The sequence below is a fragment of the Ornithorhynchus anatinus genome, chromosome X1, assembly GCF_004115215.2.
Source record: "Ornithorhynchus anatinus isolate Pmale09 chromosome X1, mOrnAna1.pri.v4, whole genome shotgun sequence".
NCBI classification, from domain to species: Eukaryota; Metazoa; Chordata; class Mammalia; order Monotremata; family Ornithorhynchidae; genus Ornithorhynchus; species Ornithorhynchus anatinus.
The window spans coordinates 77,700,536-77,719,421 of NC_041749.1; the positions used below are offsets into that span (position 1 = coordinate 77,700,536).

At 45.3% G+C, this 18,886-nt stretch overlaps 1 protein-coding gene across 1 annotated transcript in view; it reads left to right on the plus strand.

Moving 5' to 3' along the window:
• WNT7A (Wnt family member 7A) overlaps positions 1-18,886 on the plus strand; it is a 62,662-nt gene that overhangs the window by 28,540 nt on the left and 15,236 nt on the right. Inside the window, exon 3 of the mRNA XM_029052241.2 lies at positions 2,830-3,101. Coding sequence (XP_028908074.1) covers positions 2,830-3,101 — 272 coding nt within the window. The remainder of the gene's footprint in view (positions 1-2,829; positions 3,102-18,886) is intronic.

Sequence of the window (18,886 nt, forward strand, 5' to 3'; positions counted from 1 at the left end):
GAGTCTGCCATCAGTATAACATCACAACTCCACTCCCTGTTGCTTCTACAACGATGTGAGGAAAACAGCTGTGTGGTTAAAGAGAACCGAGCGGGTGAGGGCACAAAGTACTATTATCAGATAGATGGCTCCAACTCATTGGTATTAGCACAAGCATTTTCACTGTAGCTTTCAATGCTGGCTCTCAAAGAAACCCTGAGAGCTTTTGGGGAAGTTTTAAAGGATCCCAAACCTGGAGCTGCTGAGCTCTGTAAAGCTGATTGTGGGTGAGGGGGGTGGGGGGGCGGGAATTTGTTAGCACAACACAGTCACCTATGTTCTTTCTTCTTAGCCACCTCATCTTCTTTCCTTGCCCACCCCTCCCTTTATCACCTCATTCTCCATTATTTCCTCCTCCCCATTGGCTTCTCTTCTTGCCCATGAAAGCAAGGGAAGATATCATTTTCACTTGACCCTTCTCAAGAGTATGGAGATGATGCAACCCTCCTTTTTTGTTTGGTAAAGAGGTGATGGGGTCCCCGGCAGAGTCACTGAATGAAAAAGTCTGAGAACAACTGATCTTTGTTATTTCCTGAATCCTTGCCCACATCCCTCTGAGGTGAGTTTGAGGCAAATATCAAATCCAGGGTAAGGAGGAGATCCTGGGGCATGGAGAGGTAAGGGAATTGGTCACCCAGCAACCTGGGGTAGATCTTGGAAAAGGCTTCTTCCTGGTGACTGACTTCTCTAGCCCAGCACTCTGGGGGAATCCTTGTGATTCAGTGTTAAGATTGATGCTGCTGAGAATGAGTGGAATTGGGGGGTCCACTTCCAATTCACCAATTCTCAAATTCCAGATCCTTGGTCATGCCACGTTTTGTCTTGGTGTCCCTATCTGGTCAGCACAAAGAACCGACCTTGCCATCTGCCCACATAATGTAACTAGATTTCTTGATTTGAGCAGGCCAGTAGATCATGATTTTTAGGACCCAACTTGGTTCTGCCTTTGGACAGGGGAGCGGGAGGGCACCCAACATGCACAGCAATTGCGGTTCCAGGACAGCAGCAGAGTGGAGGAGGCAGAGTGGAGGAGAAACTGCTCACCCTCTTTCTCCTTTTTCCTCTCCTCCTCTTCACTCTTCTTCACTCTTCTCTTCCTCCTCCTTCTCCTTCTTTTCTTCTTTGGTAGCAGCAGCAGCAGCAGCAGCAGCAGCAGCAGGCAGAGGCTTACCTGGCCCTTCCTGGGTCAAAATTTGGAGGTTCCAGTGAAACCAGAATGATGTGTTGGTAGCTGTGCCAGAATCTCCAAGGTACTGCCAGGAAGGGGCCAGTTAAACCAGGGCAGATGCTGCTCCCGCCAGTACTTCTGCTTCCTCCCAGATGGTGGTAGCAGAGGGTGGCATAGCCTGGCAGTGGTGATGGCAGATGGTGGCTCAGTCGGGGCCCCCTTTCCTTCTCTCTTCCTGCCATCTCTCTCCCTCTTTAAATGCTCTTTTCAGGAATGTGATTCTCCTGAGACTTCTGTTAAATTCAGTAATTGTGGGGCTCAAAGGAAAACAGAAACTCTTGTGGCTCTGTTTCTTCAAAGCCCAACTTGTTAGAAATTAATTAGGGAGGCATTGGCTTTGCTTGTCAGTCTGGATGAAGTGCGTTCTCTGAGCCAAACTCTCCCTGCAGTTTTGAGGGTATGCTCTGCACACCCAGATACAGCATTTTGTAATATTCAGTGAGCAGGGAAATGTGCTGACGCTGCACCCACTGCTAAAGCATCAGCTCCTGGGGTACCAGCATGTTATCTGTATACAAATGGTGGCCTATTCAATTTCCTTTTAATGACCTGATACTATGTTTCTCTACTATGAAGCCCTGATGGGGCCCCGCACTGTTCTGGGCACTATAAACACTTTTCACAGTTGAGGCATTGATTGTCAAAGACAGGAAAAGAACTCAGGCAGTCTGGTTTGGAGACCTATGCACCTTTCTTGCTACCTACATAAAAAGAATCTATTTTGAGTCTTAAAAACCTCTGATGCTAGAGTCCTGAAGGCCAAACCTATAGGCCTCCAGTGAGGTATGTACTAATAAGGATTGAGTGGCATTTTCAGGGGCTGGCTTTCATTGTGTCTTTTAGTCCTACAATCTTAGGCTGGGAGGAACCTTGAGAGATCTTCTAGTCAGGCGCTTTCCTCATCTGGGTTCCACTTTTTCCACAAGACTGTCAAAGCAGGGTCGATAAGGATGCTCCCAGGCTGCTGATATAGTGGGTGGGCTCTTCACTTTAGTACTTGGGAAATGGGAAATGTGTGCTGCAGAATGGAAAAGCTATCAGCTGCTTTTCTGAACTAGTGCCTCGGGTGGGCCCAGGCTTGAGGGGGCTTGGGAAAATATCCACTCAAACAGGGTTAAAACAAAGATGGTAGCATGCCAGAATTCACAGGCACAGTAGGGAGATTAGCATGGGAATCTAATTGGAGTCCGTCCCCTTCCACCTAGGCAGGGTCATATCTAAACCCTCCCAGCCAGATGAGAATATATCCCTTTTGAAAAGCCCTCCAGAGATGGAACTTCTATGCTTTTCCTCTGATGCCCACCTATAGAATAGACTTTACTGTCAGAAAACTCTTATTTTAAAGTCAATCTCAATCCCTCCCTTTGTAGCTTAAGCCCATTTCCTCTTATTCTGTGTTCAGGAAAGAGAGAAAACAGCCAGTCATCATCTTTTGTCTTTTAGTTACTCTAGAACTGAATACTAAGCTGTCTTGACCTTCTCTTCTCCCAGGTAGAGCAATCCCAGTGCCCTAAAGCTTTTGATTCTTAGTATGACATTGACAATTCCATTTCTCATTTCAGGGAGCCGGGAGGCGGCCTTCACCTATGCCATCATCGCTGCGGGGGTTGCCCATGCCATCACGGCCGCCTGCACCCAGGGCAACCTGAGCGACTGCGGCTGTGACAAGGAGAAACAGGGGCAATACCATAAAGAAGAAGGCTGGAAGTGGGGTGGCTGCTCTGCAGATATCCGCTATGGAATAGGTTTCGCCAAGGTGTTCGTGGATGCGAGGGAAATTAAACAGAATGCCAGGACGCTCATGAACCTCCACAATAATGAGGCAGGACGGAAGGTAGGTCTGCACCCGTCACCACTAAGGCAGGTACATTTGAAATTCCATGTTGCCAAGGTTCTACTTTTAGGTGCCTCCCATTGTTAAAAAAAATTTGCTTCCCAGAATCCAATGGCTGGAAGGAACCTCAGGGGGCCATTTAATATACTTGAATACCTTAGGACTACTAGTCAAATAGCCCTTCTGTTGTATACGTTTCTGTGCTCTCTGCAGCTTGTTTCCCATGCAAACTCCTGATTGGCTGAAATGTCCTTGCACAGTCCTTAGTCCTTGTCCTTAGCACAGTGCATGGCACATAGTAAGTGCTTAACAAGTACCATAAAATAGAAAAACTACAAAGGAAAACCTGGTGGAGTCTGCTGTCTGTCAGCCCAAGGCACGAAGGAATGGTGAGGAAAGGTGATGGAAAACAGAGCTCAGAAGGGAAGCTCAGACCAAAGGCATAATAGAGGATGAGGTTGGTAAGAGTGTGAAAAGTTAACACCACCTTCTGCCATCCAATCTGCGGCTCTGACACCCATTAGTGTCCCTTCTCTATAGATCCAACCCAGTTGGGCTAAGGGATTTCATTCTGTAATTGTTCATATATACAAAATGCTAGTGTCCAGGAGAGGGCCAGATACTTTGCAAAGTGCTCATGAACAGTGATCTGGGACATAGTATGTGTTTAATAAAAATATCATCCTTATTATTAATTGTTAATTATTATTAATTATTAGGGTGAGGTGGGGAGAATTACATGAACTTGACAAACAACTGAAGTACAAAGGAGTCAAAACTAATTTAAGGATGACAGGCTTGCCTACTTCTTCCACCCAGTAATCTGCTGAGCTCCTAATCCTGGATTGCATGCTCCTTGAGGGTAAAGAATGTGTCCTACTTCTCTGGTATATTGCCCAAGCTCCCAGTAGAGTGGCACTCAGTGAGAACTGTTGATACCGGTCCTTGAGGAAATCACCAAGGTCAGCAGCTCTCCCTGCGGACAAGGACTTCACTCCAGGGCAGATTCCTCTCTGTGGGAAACAATGCGTCAAGGCATTTGAATGCAATCACCTGACCCAAAGAATCCAGCGTGACTCTGTTTTGGGAAAGGATGTTACTGACAGTAAGATCCTATCCAGATATGTGAGAGTGACTGGAAAGACCAATCAATGATGGACACCCTGCCGCATTGTTTGCACATTGCAGCCATGCTACGCAGATGGGTTTGTCCCCAAAAGGGCCTGTCTCCATTTTGGAGCCTGCCTTTTGGTATCCTACTCCCCACAATAGAGCAACCCTTCTTCTCGTCCATCGGGCTGGCAACTACCAACGATTCACTACTAATTCGCATTGTTTGACTGGGTTTCACTATGTCTTTTAATTGCTTATTCTGCCCTCCTAGCTTTCATGTGCCCACTTTTGGTTCACCAAACAGCAGCTGTCTAGGCATCCTGCTGTCATCTATTCCTCTTACATGCCTGCCCGTAGAGCTGTGTTGCTGTGAGCATTGCTTCATTGCTGGCGAGCTGAATGCGTTCCAGGACCTCATTGATGGTGATCTTGTCCTGCCATCCATTTGATGCTGAGTATGATTCGTAAACGGTGCTGGTGAAACTGCTAGAGAAGCTGGATGGGACTTCTATAGCAAGTCCAGGTCTCAGTCATTCTGGAACCATACAGAAGGTCATAGGGGCTTGATCAACAGCTGTATAGACCTTCAACTTGGTATGGGGTTTGATATCCCATTATCACCACACTGTTTGGCAGCTGCTGAAAGCCATGCTGGCTGTTTTTAAATCTGTTTTTTAACTTTTGCTTATCTATGCATACCCAGGAGGTTAAAGGGAAGCTTCCTCTTTGGGTCTCTTGCAAAGTAAAGAGTCTCTGTGCTGTAAAGAAGCAAATCTGGCCCCAGGAAACCAAATCATAGCAGGGGGATTGGAGGAATAGGGAGGGTGGGAGAAGGGAGGCATGAAAAGGTGGAAAGCAAACTGAAGAGCAAAGAAGAGAAGCTGATCTGAGTATTCTTGTGTCTCCATCTGAATTGAGACTGTCATCATCCTCGTTCAGTATCTGTTACACAGGTGAGAGATGACTAAGCCAGAGCATGCCTCTGGAGAAGTTGCCACTCAGGACAAATGGCCCTAAGTATGTCCAGGACAGGTGTGTGTGGTGTACTACATTTTCCTTGGTTCCTTTTTTTCTCTGCTCAGTGTCTGTGTCCCGAAAGGTGAGAAGAGCACGGTCACCCCTAGCTCTGAAATGCCCGACAGATTCTTAGGCTTAAGGCACCAGCGTTAGTACTGCTGCTGTTTTTTTCTGCTCTGGCTTTTTCAAGCCAGCAGTGCCAGGGCTCAGCATGCTCTGTGCTCAGACGGGAACTGCCACTGTATGGTAGGGAGAAAGTCTTCCTTTGTCTTTTAGGGCAGTGCTGACTTTCCCAGTCATACTGAGTTTTCTTAAGAAAGTTTAAACCAGGACTGAATGGGACCCATAAACTGCTAAGGACAGCTATGTGCTCCTAGGTCTGACCCTGGTCCTTTCACCTTTGCGCTTTACTTTTTAGTCATTTCCAGCTCTCCCCATGACACTCTAAACATTGGGGACATCTCCTCGTCCCATCATTCCCTTGCTGTGCTCAGTTCCTGTGATATTTTTCAACAGACTACTTCACATAGCACACTCTTCAGCCATTAGATCCCAGCCCTGCCCAGCCTGGTATCTTTTTCATTTAAATGAAAATATTCCAGGAAACTTCATGTCCCTGTTCAGGCCAAATGGTATTTTTAAGTTCAGCCAGGTCTAGATGAGTCTGTGTGTGTTTGTGTCAGATCTTCTAGGAAAGACATTTATGGCATGTTTCTGTCAATGGGACCGCTAGTAGGGACATGGAGAGGAGCAGGACATTTCTAGTGAAGGAAAGGTCTATTGTCCCATGTTACTTTGGGTGGGTGGTGAGGACAGGATCAAATTTGTCTCTTCCTTGCCGTGCCCTTTACTCCTCTTTCTTTCTGACATTGAGTTTCCTTGAATGGCAATGTATGTCAGTGTTACATCACTGCTGTGCTGAGTACAACTCCACTGGATGAGTCACTGGGATGAATCACTGATTAGATGGCTGCCAGGGCCATGACAATGCAAGGGGACCCCAAGGTGGCTCTTTACTGACTATTTCTCTTTGAGAAATGACAACACCACCCGATTTACAAATTCTGACATCACTGGGATGAGGGGACTGTAGAGGCAGCTTCTGAGGTGTTTGTCTGGAGAAGTGTGGAATGAGGGTAAAGTTGGGGAGAATTGGGTCTCTAGAGCTTGGGTAGAATAGACTAATAATAATAATAACAATATTGATAATAGTGATATTTGTTAAGCGCTTACTAAGTGCTGGGCATTGTACTAAGTACTGGGGTAGATAAAAAGTAATCAGGTTGGACACGGTCCCTGTCCCACATGGGGCTCACTGTCTTAATCCCCATTTTACAGATGAAGTAACTGAGGCACAGAGAAGTGAAGTGCTTGCTTAAGGTCACATAGCAGGCAAGTGGCAGAGCCGGGATTAGAACCTCTGTCTCCCAGGCCCTTGCTCTTTCCCTTAGACCATTCCATTTGCTCTCCTATCTCGGGGAAGAAAGTTGGACTTGTTAGGATGTGCAAATGGAATAGTTCTGTATTATCACCATGTCTCTGTGAAACTAGCATTAGGAAATTAGCCTCCTTTCTTCCCGGAGACTCCTTTCCCACACCTCCTAGAGACCCAGCTTAAAGATCTCTCTGATTAGAAATAAATCTTCCCTCTATCAATCTTGCAATCATTAGTAGTATTTACTGAGCACCTACTATGAACAGTGCTGTGAGAAGCAGCATGACCTAGTGGAAAGAGCCTGGGCCTAGAAGTCAGAGGACCTGGGTTCCAATCCCAGATCTTCCACTTGCCTGCTGTGTGACCTTGGGCAACTCACTCAACTTCTCTGTGCTTCACTTCCCTCATCTGTAAAATGGGGGTTAAGACTGTGAGACCCATGTGGGACATGGACTGTGTCCAACCTAATTAGCTTGTATCTACCCACCGTTCAGTATAGTGCCTGGCTCATAGAAAGCATTTAACAAATACCATGGAAAAAAAGAGCGTTATATTAAGCACCTGGGATAGTACACTAAAGTTAGTAGATACAGTCCCTGTCCTTAAGGAGTTTACAATCTAGTGGATGTACAATCTCCTGCAGTCATTATCCCTCCCTGGAAAGCAGCTAAAGCACCAACAACGTGTCATTCACTTTGGTAGCTCCTTATTCCCAGTCCCATTTTCATTCCAATTCTGAGGGATGGACTGGACAGTCTGGAGGACCTAGATCACATTCTGATCTCTAGAGCATGTGGGCTCACACCCCAGGTTTCTCAGCCTCAGAGGGAGTGCTGGGGGAAGTTGGGGCCTATAGAGGGTCTAAGGAGGCCCTCAAATTCATATGAACTCTGATACTCTCCTCAAATGGGTCAGTCAGTGATCGAATGGGGAATAGCCCTATGCCAAGCAGTCAGACATGAGACGAAGAACTCATCATATATCTTGGTTCAGCAAACCACAATCCTCTCCCGTTTCTTTCTGTGTTCGAGCTGTGACCTTAGCAAGGTCTCCTTTACTGAGATGGACCTAGGATGAAATGGTGAAATAATATAGTGCCCTCTAAGTCAAATGTTTCAACTCAGGAATCTAGAGGGAATGGCAGCCTGGCTGTATTTAACTCTCACCTCAATCGACCAATTGATCAGTGATACCTATTGAGGGCTTATTGTATGTGAATCACTGTACTAAGCATTTGGGAGGGAACAGCAGGGTGAGTAGACATGATCCCTGCCCTCGAGGTCTCAGAAGGTTCTAAGCCGAAAACAGCTGATTACCCGGGCACAGCAACAAGGCATAGCTCTGTGGGGGTCTCTGTTCAGGGAACCTCAAGCTTGGTCTCTGCAAGAGGATTATTAGGTGGTAGGGAAGACAGCCCTTGATCAGTTCTCTCTTAGGTTTGAAGCTGCTGAAACTTGCCTTAAGCCTGAGGGAGTCTAGGGATTGACAAAAATGAACTGAAATAATTAAAAGTTGGGTGAGGCTGCTCCGAATCGTCTGGATTCAGGAATTGGGACAGATTACAGTCAACTAGGGGAAATGGGGGTCCTGAGGTTGATTGAAAGGGCAGGATTCAATCTAACCTTGCAGAGGAGAGTGCAAACTGATAATTCTTCCAGCAACTCCATCCTGCAGACTGAATAGAGAAGAAAATCACATTCTTCCCTCCTGGTCCACTCCTGAAAGATTAATAGCAGCCAGATAGGCTTCCTCTGTGCCACAGAAGGAGAAAAAGCAATAAAACCTTGTGGTGCATTGGAAATAGTGAAAAATGATTGAGATAAAGGCAGAGATTGAGTTGAACCTTTTTTTATGGTATTTGTTAAGTGCTTACTAAATGCCAGGCATAGTACTAAGTACTGGGGTAGATACAAGCTAATCAGGTTGGACACAGTCCATGTCCCACAAGAAGCTCACAGTCTTAAGCCCCATTTTACAGATGAGGTAACTGAGGCACAGAGAAGTGAAATGGCTTTTCCAAGGTCAAACCGCAGACATGTGGCAGAGCTGGGATTTAAACCCAGGTCTTTCTGGCTCCCAGGCCCTTGCTCTGCCCACTGTCACGCTGCTGGGCCCTGCCTCCAGACAGGTGAATGCTTCTCAATCTCAGGGCAGGTTGATGTCAATATTCTTTAAAGATCTTCAGGAACAGAAACCCTACCATTTCCATTGATAACCTGTTCTACTGTTTTCCTGTGGCCAGGAAATTCTTCTGTCTAACCTCTCTCTTGCTGCAATTTAAGCTCATTTCCTCTTGCCGAATCATCTGAAGACGTGAAGAAAAGCTTCATTTTTTTCAGGGTACTCCCGATGTGCTTGAAGACATTCCTTAACTTTCTCTTCTCCAGGACAGACAACTCTAATTTCTTTACGCTCTCCTTTTAGATCAATGTCCAGCTCTTTAACTTTTCCTTTTCTCTCCTCCTTTTCTTTGCCCACCCCGTGCGGCCCGCAGGTAGACTGTGATTGCTCAGAGAGAGACCAACCTGACCCCTCACCCATGCCTAGTGGCATTTCTCTTCTATTTGTTCTTTGATGAACGAGTCAGAATCAGCAAGGGCCAACCTGCCTAGCCACTAGGTCTGCATTGGGTGTGCCTGCCCCCAACCTGACCCAACCGTGAGTTGGTGCTGCTGAGCTGACGAAGGAAAAAAACCCCAACAAACCTCAATGAAAAAAAACACAGGTCCTGGGCTCTCTCACTGAATTTTGTTTGTATTTGAAAGGATCAAAGATCTATTTTATAGCTCTCTCACTGTTTTGAGATAATAGTCCTAAAACAAGACTCAACTTGACAGACGAACTCTGTATCTTGTCAACAGCAGGAGTAGAAGATAAAGGCAACATTAATGTTATTCTAAATTATGAGATGGCATCGGACTGCACAAGAGCCATAATCCGCAAGAATTAATTTTCATTCCACTTGTCCTCTAGTTTCAACTAATCAGAAATTGTGATACATGGTCTTACTTGTACTTTGGCTTTCAACTTCTTTTTCTACCTCATGTGGTTGAAAACCGAATTCCTGATTTACACTGAAGATTAGGAATGATAAATGTTGATCATTCGCCTGCAGTCACTGTTTTAGTGGATGCTGTCAGCAGGACCCAAGCCTATTCTGAATGAGTTTTGCCTAGACTGGGGAGTGGGGGGATTACAGAGGATAATCCACTCGCCAAGACGAAGCCCCAAGGTCTCTCTCTCACCCCCAGCCCCTGATTTCCAGCTACATTCGGTTCTCCTATAATCCAGCAGTTACCTTCTTCATAAACCTCACATTAAGGAAAACTCACGCTACAGTCAGTTTGCCTTGATTGGGGCTGGGCACATGCTCCCGATCCTTTCATACAACCTTGTATCGCATTCTATCCAGACAGATACCTCTGAAGCACGGGCTGATAGTCAGAGGGCCTGGGTTCTAATCCCTGCTCTGCCAATTGCTTGCTGTGTGACCTTGGGCAAGTTACTTAACTTCTCTGTGCCTCAGTTTCCTCAACTGTACAATGGGGATTCAATACCTGCTCTCCCTCCTACTGAAGACCGTGAGCCCCATGAAGGGCAAGGACTGTGTCTGACCTAATTGACTTGTATCTACCCCAGCACTTAGAACAGGGTTTGACACATAGTGTTTAATAAGTTCCATAAAACAAACGGACAAACAGAAGAACATTCCCTAAGTCTCCAAAAGTGGTCTATTCGAAACTTGAGAACTGGGATTCTGGAGGTACTGAGTGTGCTTGTCCTTCTATAACACACATCTTTGACCTGCCATTCTTAAAGAGGATCAATGGAGATGACCAGAGTCTTAATAATCAGGGTATAAATGATCAGGGTTTTAATAAAAAATTCTGATATCACTGACTTAGGGATTGTGGCCTGGAGATGAGCATTAGATGCTGTTTGGCCAAGGAGGATGATCTGCTGAAGCCTAGAGTATGGAGAGCCACACACCTGCTCACCCTGCCCACATTGTTGTTTATTTTGCTCTCAGTGAACTCCCTGCTGGCTCAACCCTGGATGATGGGGATCTAGACAACACTAGTTTGGGGTTTCTGGTCCAGGCCTGGGTCATCCCCAGTCCAAAGATCTTGAGGATTCTAGAAATGATCTAGGGGTTCAACTCCACTTTGGGGGACCATACCAGTTAGACCCCCTGGAATTGCTCTATTCTTTGCAATCTGAGAAGTAATAGCCCTAAGGTTATTTCTCTGCTTTGGCCTCCTGCTTCTTCAGGTGACTTTCCTTCTCCTGAAGCAGAAAGAACCTCTCCTCTTTGCCTAGAACTTTCCTAGGAGGAGGAAGAAGAGAGAGGCAGGGATTCCTTGGTCAATCAGGTGACTGGTGGGGATTGACTACTGAGCCTAGGCCGACATGCTCATCAAATTCTTTCTCTGCTCTGTGACCTGCTGCTTTCCACATGAAGACAGAGGACTCAGAACCTAGCTGGATCTTCAGCGTTGGCCCAGAGAAGCAACTGCCCCTCTGACAAAGTGCACCGAGACAGCAGGCTGCGTAGAAAATCTCTCTGAGGAATACAACATTGGGAAGGGATCTATGGTGCCAAATTGCTACTGAAGCCTATTTCAGCATTTGCTTCTCGAGGCCATTCAGACTGGTAGGACCAGTTAAAGGGTAAGATCAGTTGGCTTAGCATACAGGAGACCTGGGCAGCTAGTGGACCCTCCAGGAGCAGATGACTGCCTGATGGCTTGCTGTGAGGGGAAGGGTCAGAGAGGCCAGCCGTGCTCCTGGCATGCTCCAGCTCTAGGGGCCCATGGGGGCTGTGAGATGGTTCAGACTGAATTGTGTAACTCCCCAGGAAAGTGAGCTCAGGTAGGTGGAATTCCCCTGGAGGAGTGTGGGAGGAATTAGAGAGCTAGGGACACTCCTAGCATCTTCTGCCATCCCAGGGACAAGAAGGGACTCTGCTCATGCCATTCACTTTCTGTTCTTTTCCTGGCACATGTTGTGGCAGTGAGAATTGAATCATCCACCCCTCCTCTCCCTCCACCCTACTCTTCACCCTACCCTCCAGTGACAAAGGGTGAGCCAGTGAGACTGGAGTGGGGAGTCATTTCCTGAGGGCCAGACTGCTATGGAAATGGAGCCAGGCCCAGGGGGAGCCTGGCGATAAGGATCTCCCTGCTATGCCTACCCAATCTCTCACCCACCTCCCGCCAGCCACAAGTACCACTTGGACCCTTTGTATATTTGCCAGCAGTTGAAGAGCAGTGAAGCACAACTATAGATTGAACATGGGCACCCTGCCCAACAGCTTCAGGGAGAAGCCAGACGTTCTGGCCCCTCCTCTCCACCTGCTACTACCAAACACACATTTTCTCCTCCCCAAACTGGTATTTGGCCCTGCTCTGGACTCTCCCTGACCTGGCCCTGGAGGCTGCTGCTCATTTGGGAAACTGGGCCAGCTAGGAAGGAAGTCTCCAACTCTGCAGTATTGTACTCTCCCAAGTGCTAAGTATGGTGGTCTGCACACAGTAAGCACTCAATAAATATGATTGATCAAATGACTGGGGTTCCCTCTAGTCTTTTCCACAGGAGCTCTGGAAGTCTTGGGTATTTTCCCATGTAGAAAACTCAGCTGCTCTGAAGAAGCAAGGAGAGACAGGGACAATCAATCAATCAATCAATCAATCAGTAGTATTTACTGAGTGCTTAGTGTATGTAGATCACTCTGTTAAGTGCTTGGGAGAGTACAGTACAATAAAGTTGTTAGACATAATCCCTGCCCAAAAGAACCTTACAATCTAGCAGACCAGAGCACTATTTTTCTTAGAGACACTGCCAAATGGGAATCTCTCAGGATTCACAGAAACAATGTTGACTCTGCGTCTCTGCTCAGAAGGCACATCTGGATTAAGGAGACTCTCCAGCCCAGGCCTAGGGATTTTAGGCCTCTAGCTGAGTCCCGGCTCCGCCACCTGTCTGCTGTGTGACCTTGGGCAAGTCAATTAACTTCTCCGTGACTTAGTTAGATCATCTGTAAAATGGAGATTAAGACTGTGAGCCTCATGGGGGACATGGACTATGTCCAACCTGATTACCTTGTATCTACCCCAGCACTTAATATAGTGCTTGACTCATAGTAAGCACTTAACAAATACCATAAAAGTAAAGCAAAACAAAAAACTTCATCTGACCTAGACCCAGTAGATGTTTGTGGATACTAGTGATAGTGATTAATTTTTCTTTCCCAAGATAGCCCAGTTCAGGGATAGCCCTCTTGGACAAAGCCTCTGCCACTTGTCTGCTGTGTGACCTTGGGCAAGTCACTTAACTTCTTGTGTCATGGTTACTTCATCTGTAAAAATGGGGATTAAAAGTGTGAGCCTCATGTGGCTGATTACCCTGTATCTACCCCAGCACTTAGAACAGTGCTTAGCACATAGTAAGTGCATAAGAAAAACAAATACAATAATTATTAAAGTCACTGACTTCTTTTAAAGAGATTGGAGTGAGATGGGACCAAGGGATTTCAAAATTTTGTTTCCTGGAAGATAGCAAACCTCAGCATACTCCTCTTTCCTCCTTCCCCTGCATTTCTAGTCACTGCAAAGAAAAATCTCCATTGCATCTCAGGCATTTACAGAGAAGGGATGTGGCTATCAAGTTGTTATGTGACAGGCTGTAAGTTCTGAATGGGAGTGGGAGTGCTACAAGCACATAAGCAGAGTTAGGAATGGGACCCATGAGCCAGGACTTTCAATCACTATTTTTCTGCCAACACTTCCTTTCTTTGTTTCACCTTTGTCCCCAGGACAAGATCTCTTCTTCCAGTCCTGACTATTTCCATAACTCTAGTCACTGGCATCTAAAAGTCAGCAGCTCTCATCTTGGGGTGCTTTATCAGGAGAGACTATCAGCTCTCTTTCCATCATTAACCTGGTAACTCAACCAAGGTGGTGGAGTGAGCTCCTCCCACCACCACCACCCCATCTGTCACCTTATCAAACTCACTTCTTCAGGGAAGATTCTGACTCTGCTGCTTATTCTCACACAAGTAGGGTGCAAGATGGCTGTTGGTTTGTCTGCCACTGATGTTCATGGGCACATCCTTCCACACCAGGTCGCATAGGTACCTTAAGTGCCACTGAGTTCTCCACAGAGCCAGGCTGGGTTCCAGCCCACTGGTATGCATCTCAGAAACAAGCTGATCAAAATCATGACATAGAATGTAAGGCCTAATTCTTTCTCCAGCCAAGTGGCTTTCTGTTCCCATGGCTTCATTTGCAGCTCTTCTTAAATGCTGGATTTCCAGAAGAGGTGTGGGTACAGCAAAGGGCACCAAATTTCCGCTGCAAGAACCCAGTTCTCCTTTATCCCAGGGAGAGGGCTTGCTTGAAAATTACGAATTATCACCTTACAGGTTTAGTTCCAAATGACAGAAGGGGCCTAAAATGTTGGTCATTTGATTTTTACACAGACTATTGAAAACTTAGCTGTGGCCATTCAGATCAGGAAAATGTTTGAAATCCTACCTGAACCAGGGTGACTGGTCATTTGTTTCAAAGGTCCTAAATGAGAGGGGAATTTATTGGTTTCGGTTTACGTTTTGGTGAGCCGTTGAGTCAAACGCTTCACTTCAGGGACAATCGGGGCCTTTGTTGAAGATCTAAACCTGAGTGAGCTGGGGGACCATGCGCTATCAAATAGGATGGGGTGGAGATGGGGAGAGGCTGGCGCTGGAGGGGGCAAAGAAATGGACTCCCCAAAGGTCAGAGTGAGGGACTGAGGGGGATATATCCTGCTTCAGAGAGGGAGAGCCAACTTCATTAACTGAACTCACGCCTTGATGTGTCTTAAAAGCCCTGCTAGCATGCTGCTGCCTGCATCCTCGGGAAATCTGGAGATAACACTTTTGGATGCCTTTCCCCATTCTTATGATGTACTGGATAATAAATTATGGGAAATGGACAGAGTTCTTCTTTATAGCATTAGGAAAAAAGAGAAGGAGAGTGTGAGAGCAGTTTGTGCTTATCCTGTTTGTCTTCCCCCCAGGTCTGGATCTTCTCTCCCTAATACTTTGCATTCAGAAAACTCCAGGGTCAGGTTGGAGTTGAAATTTCTCCTTTCCTTTAACTTTGGCTCCTGGGCTAATGTGCTATTTTCTCTGCCTTTCTAATAACTAGATTTGGGTTGGTCTTACCTTTGCTGTCAGAGACTTTTTTTTCCTTAGCTTTATGCAACCAAGTTTTATGTTTTCAGAGGCTGATTATCCAAACTGTTGATTTTTCAGACTCTTTTGATTCTTCTTCTCCCTCATTTCCATATTTTAAGCATTACTCTGCCTGTTAGCTAGCGCCTGTGGCATAAAGCAGGCAGGTTCAGGAGGGATCAACTTGGTGAAATATAGCTCCAGATTTGGTGGAGGAGAGGGTTGAAAATATCAGCTGCAAAAAGGATTTTAGATTATCCATTTATTCCTTTTACTCATTACTATGGATAAGTACTTAGTACAGTGCTCCTGCACACAGTAAGCGCTCAATAAATATGATTGAATGAATGAATAACTGATCTTGGGCTGAATTTGGGTGTTTAATGACTCTGAAAAGCCAGGTACTACTGGAAGTTCTCTTGATAATTGATTTTTTTGGTGGAATCCAAACTGGAAACTTCCATCCCTTAGACTATGATGTATCTAGGTATCAGAAAAGGTAATTTACTGGTTTCACAGAGGAGTTGAACAGACCTGCCTTAAAGCTTTCTGCTTGGAGGGTTAATTCCTCCCCATAACTTGTCCATCCCACCTCAGCTGATTAGAGTAGGAGGGTTGCTTAAGGGTGGAGTAGTGGAAATTTGCAGTAGATGTTATGATTCCTATCTTTCTTCCAGGCAGTGAATAGTGATGGGTTCTATTTGACATGTGTGTGCATGTGTGTGCGTGCGTGTGTGTGTGTGTGTGTGTTGTGTGTTTTCACTTCTGGATTTGAGACTTTTAGAAAGCAGACCATGTCCAACCAGTAGGTTTTCTAAGTTGGGCTTATCCAATCTAGTGCACCAGAGGCTGAGAGAGGAAGAAGGGAAAGGGATGTACTGGGGGGATTTCTCTGAATTTTGATACTGAACGGACAGCATGCAAATGATATGTAAAACAGCATCTTTTGTTTTGAGTCAGGCAGTTTTTGTAACAGTACTACATCCCTGTGAATTAGATTACTTTCAGTGGGGAGAAAGAGCATATTAAAAAACTAACAAACTTGATTTGGCACCCTCTGTGGCTAGTTCTTTTTGGTTTAGTAAAAGATCTCCCTGAAGAATCTTTCTGTGCTTGCCAGGAGCCACAGGTCCACTGGGCCAAGAAAGCCTGTAAAGGCAGTTGCTTGGTCCAGTCCACTTCTGGCCTAAGCTTTGTTGACCAATCCAAAGTCTGGCCCAGTCCAAAGGCCATGGAAGGGTAAAATGTAGTTCACTAAAGTGGTAACACTGAATTACTGTCCACCAGGCTGATCTTTCTCCTTCAGTGGTCTCTCAATAGTCCTCTGCTATGCTGCATTACTTGAAACTGTGTGTCTTCTTTAAGTCATTTATTCTGCCCTCCCTGCTTACTTATGCCTCCTTTAGCTGCTTGGATATCCTGCTTTCATCCATTCTCCTCATATGTCCCACTCACTGGGATTGTGTTGCAGTGAACATTCCTTAAAAAAACTGACTGCATTCAACAACAACTCAAGCTGTTTTCCCCCACCTGGAACTCCCTCCTCTTCCAAATCCACCAGCTCACAGCTCTCCCAATTTTCAAAGCCTTCCTTCAGAATCCCACCCCTCCAGGAACCCTTCCCCAATTAATTCACATCATAATTCTATAAACTCCACAAAGTCACCCTTAACACTTATTCCTAGCCTCAGCACTTATGAATGTAGATTTATGTGTATGATCATTAATTCAGCTATTTCATCCTGACATATTTACATAGCTACCTGCTAAATCTTTGTTCTTCCTCCTGTTCCCACTATTTGTAACTAATTTTTGTCTTTCTCCTCCTTTAGTAGTAGTACATGGTATTTATTAAGTACTTATTGTGTGCAGAGCACTGTACTGAGTCCTGGGAAAGAATACACAGGTGGGAATTAGACAGGGACCCTGTTCCTCAGAGGTGCTTTAGACTGTAAGTTCCTTGGGGGGAGGGAATGTGCTTGCTTTTGTTATACTCTACCAAGTGCTCATTACACTGCTTTGTATTCAATAGGAACTCGATACATATCATTGGTTGATTGTGTTTGTGGGCCTCATTATTTGTAATCTTGTTCTGCTGTTTGAGGTCCCACGTGGTTTGTAGGTGATGCTGGTGAAACCTCTCAAGAAGTTGAATGTGTCTTTGGTAGTAGGTTCAGGTCTCACAGCTGGACACCACTCAAGCTTGGTATGTAGGTTGGTACCCTGCTGTGTGTCAATCTCCCAGAAGCCTTGCTGGCCTTCTGGATTCTATTTTATACTCCTGTGTCTATTGAGAAGGGTTGCTCTCCTTGGGAACAGGCTTCATGAAGGTCAGGATGCCAAGGCGCAAATGCAATCACACAGTAAGGAATATCTTCATGTGCAAATGATGCGGAAAGGTGTGTCGGTTGCATGTCAGTGTTTTCAGCCACACTCCCACACATGGATAGGATCTCGCTTGTCAGGATATCTGGCAAAAAAAGAAAAGGACAGCTCTATAAAAAGTTATTAAAGAGCACCCCAGTAGCTTGAAAGATTTAATGCAACTTTCGAAGTAGCTCACCCCAGGCAGTAATTTTGGCCCAGTGAGAATGAGACTCGTGGTGTTGGAAACCTTTATTCTATGGAGACAGTTGAGGAATAAGGCCAAAGCTCACTTAGATGCACCACAGAAATGAGGGAAAACTGAGTGGGTAGGTTTGGGGGTGGAGAGGAACATGGGGAGAAAGACTGATTTTTGGACAGCCAAATAAAATTCCAAGCCTGGTCTGCCCCCATGTCCACTGTTGGGAACTAGAAGTTGAGTGATTTTTTTCTTTTTTCTTCCCAGGTTCTTTTGTTTGGTATTTTAGAAGTGGTGTTTGTGCCATTTAGCAGTTGGGAGTCTGTCAGCATTTTAATTACAGGCCCTAATTTTCAACAGTTTATAACTCAACTGTAAAAATTTGCTCTCAGCTAAAACTTGGCAATGGGACCCCACCTCTGAGTAATTTTCTCATTCATTTATTTCTATATTTACTGCCATTAAATACCCACTTGCCACTTTTTTAGCATACAAGAGAAAGAAGAATTTACTTTTTTTATCTAGTCCTATATTACTGATCTGACTACAAAATTTTTCTTTCCATTGTTGAGAACGCTACAGATAGAGATAAAATCTATGAAACAATGTTGCATATTATTTAAAATGATTGACTGTGAACTACCTTTTGATGACTAGACAATATGAAATTCCACTTTTTGCATCTTCTTCATTTGTTTCGAAAAGGTGTCTTTCAAAAAAACATGAACTGTGGTGTTTTAAATAACCCCTCTGTCCCATAAGTGGGGTTCATCAATTTATTAATTCATCACACTGGCCTATAGTAATAATTATAGTATTTGTAAAGTGCTAATTATGTGCCAAGCACTGTTCTAAGTACTGGGGCAGATACAAGGTAATCGGGTTGTCCCACACGGGGCTCAGAGTCTTAATCCCCATTTTACAGATGAAGGAACTGAGGCACAGAGAAGTGAAGTGACTTGCCCAAGGTCACACAGCAGACAAGTGGCAGAGCCGGGATTAGAATCCACGTCCACTGATTCCCAAGCCCAGGCTCTTGCCACTAGGCCATGGTGCTTCTGCTCTTTGCTCAACACCCTGCACTTCTTTGTTAATGGTTTAATTTTCTATAACCTCTTACTGCGAAATGAAATATAATCACAGTGGAAAACTTCCAAATGAAATGATCCCTTATTCCCACCTGAAAGCCTCCTCTGCAGCTCAGTGTAATTGAGCCCAACATGTTTTTTGAAAAAAATGGTTACTCCTTCCAAACACAGGGGCTGAAAATATGGCCTGCCTTTCCCTTGGTGGGAACGGCTTCCCTAGAAGACCCTTGAACAATCTTTCAACTGGAAACATTGCACAGGGAGGGAGATAAAGCGAGACTGGAAAAAAACGGATTCAGCTAGAGGCAGGAAGACAGATATTGCACTCTGAAAATGGTGTTTATGAGTTGGTCTTCC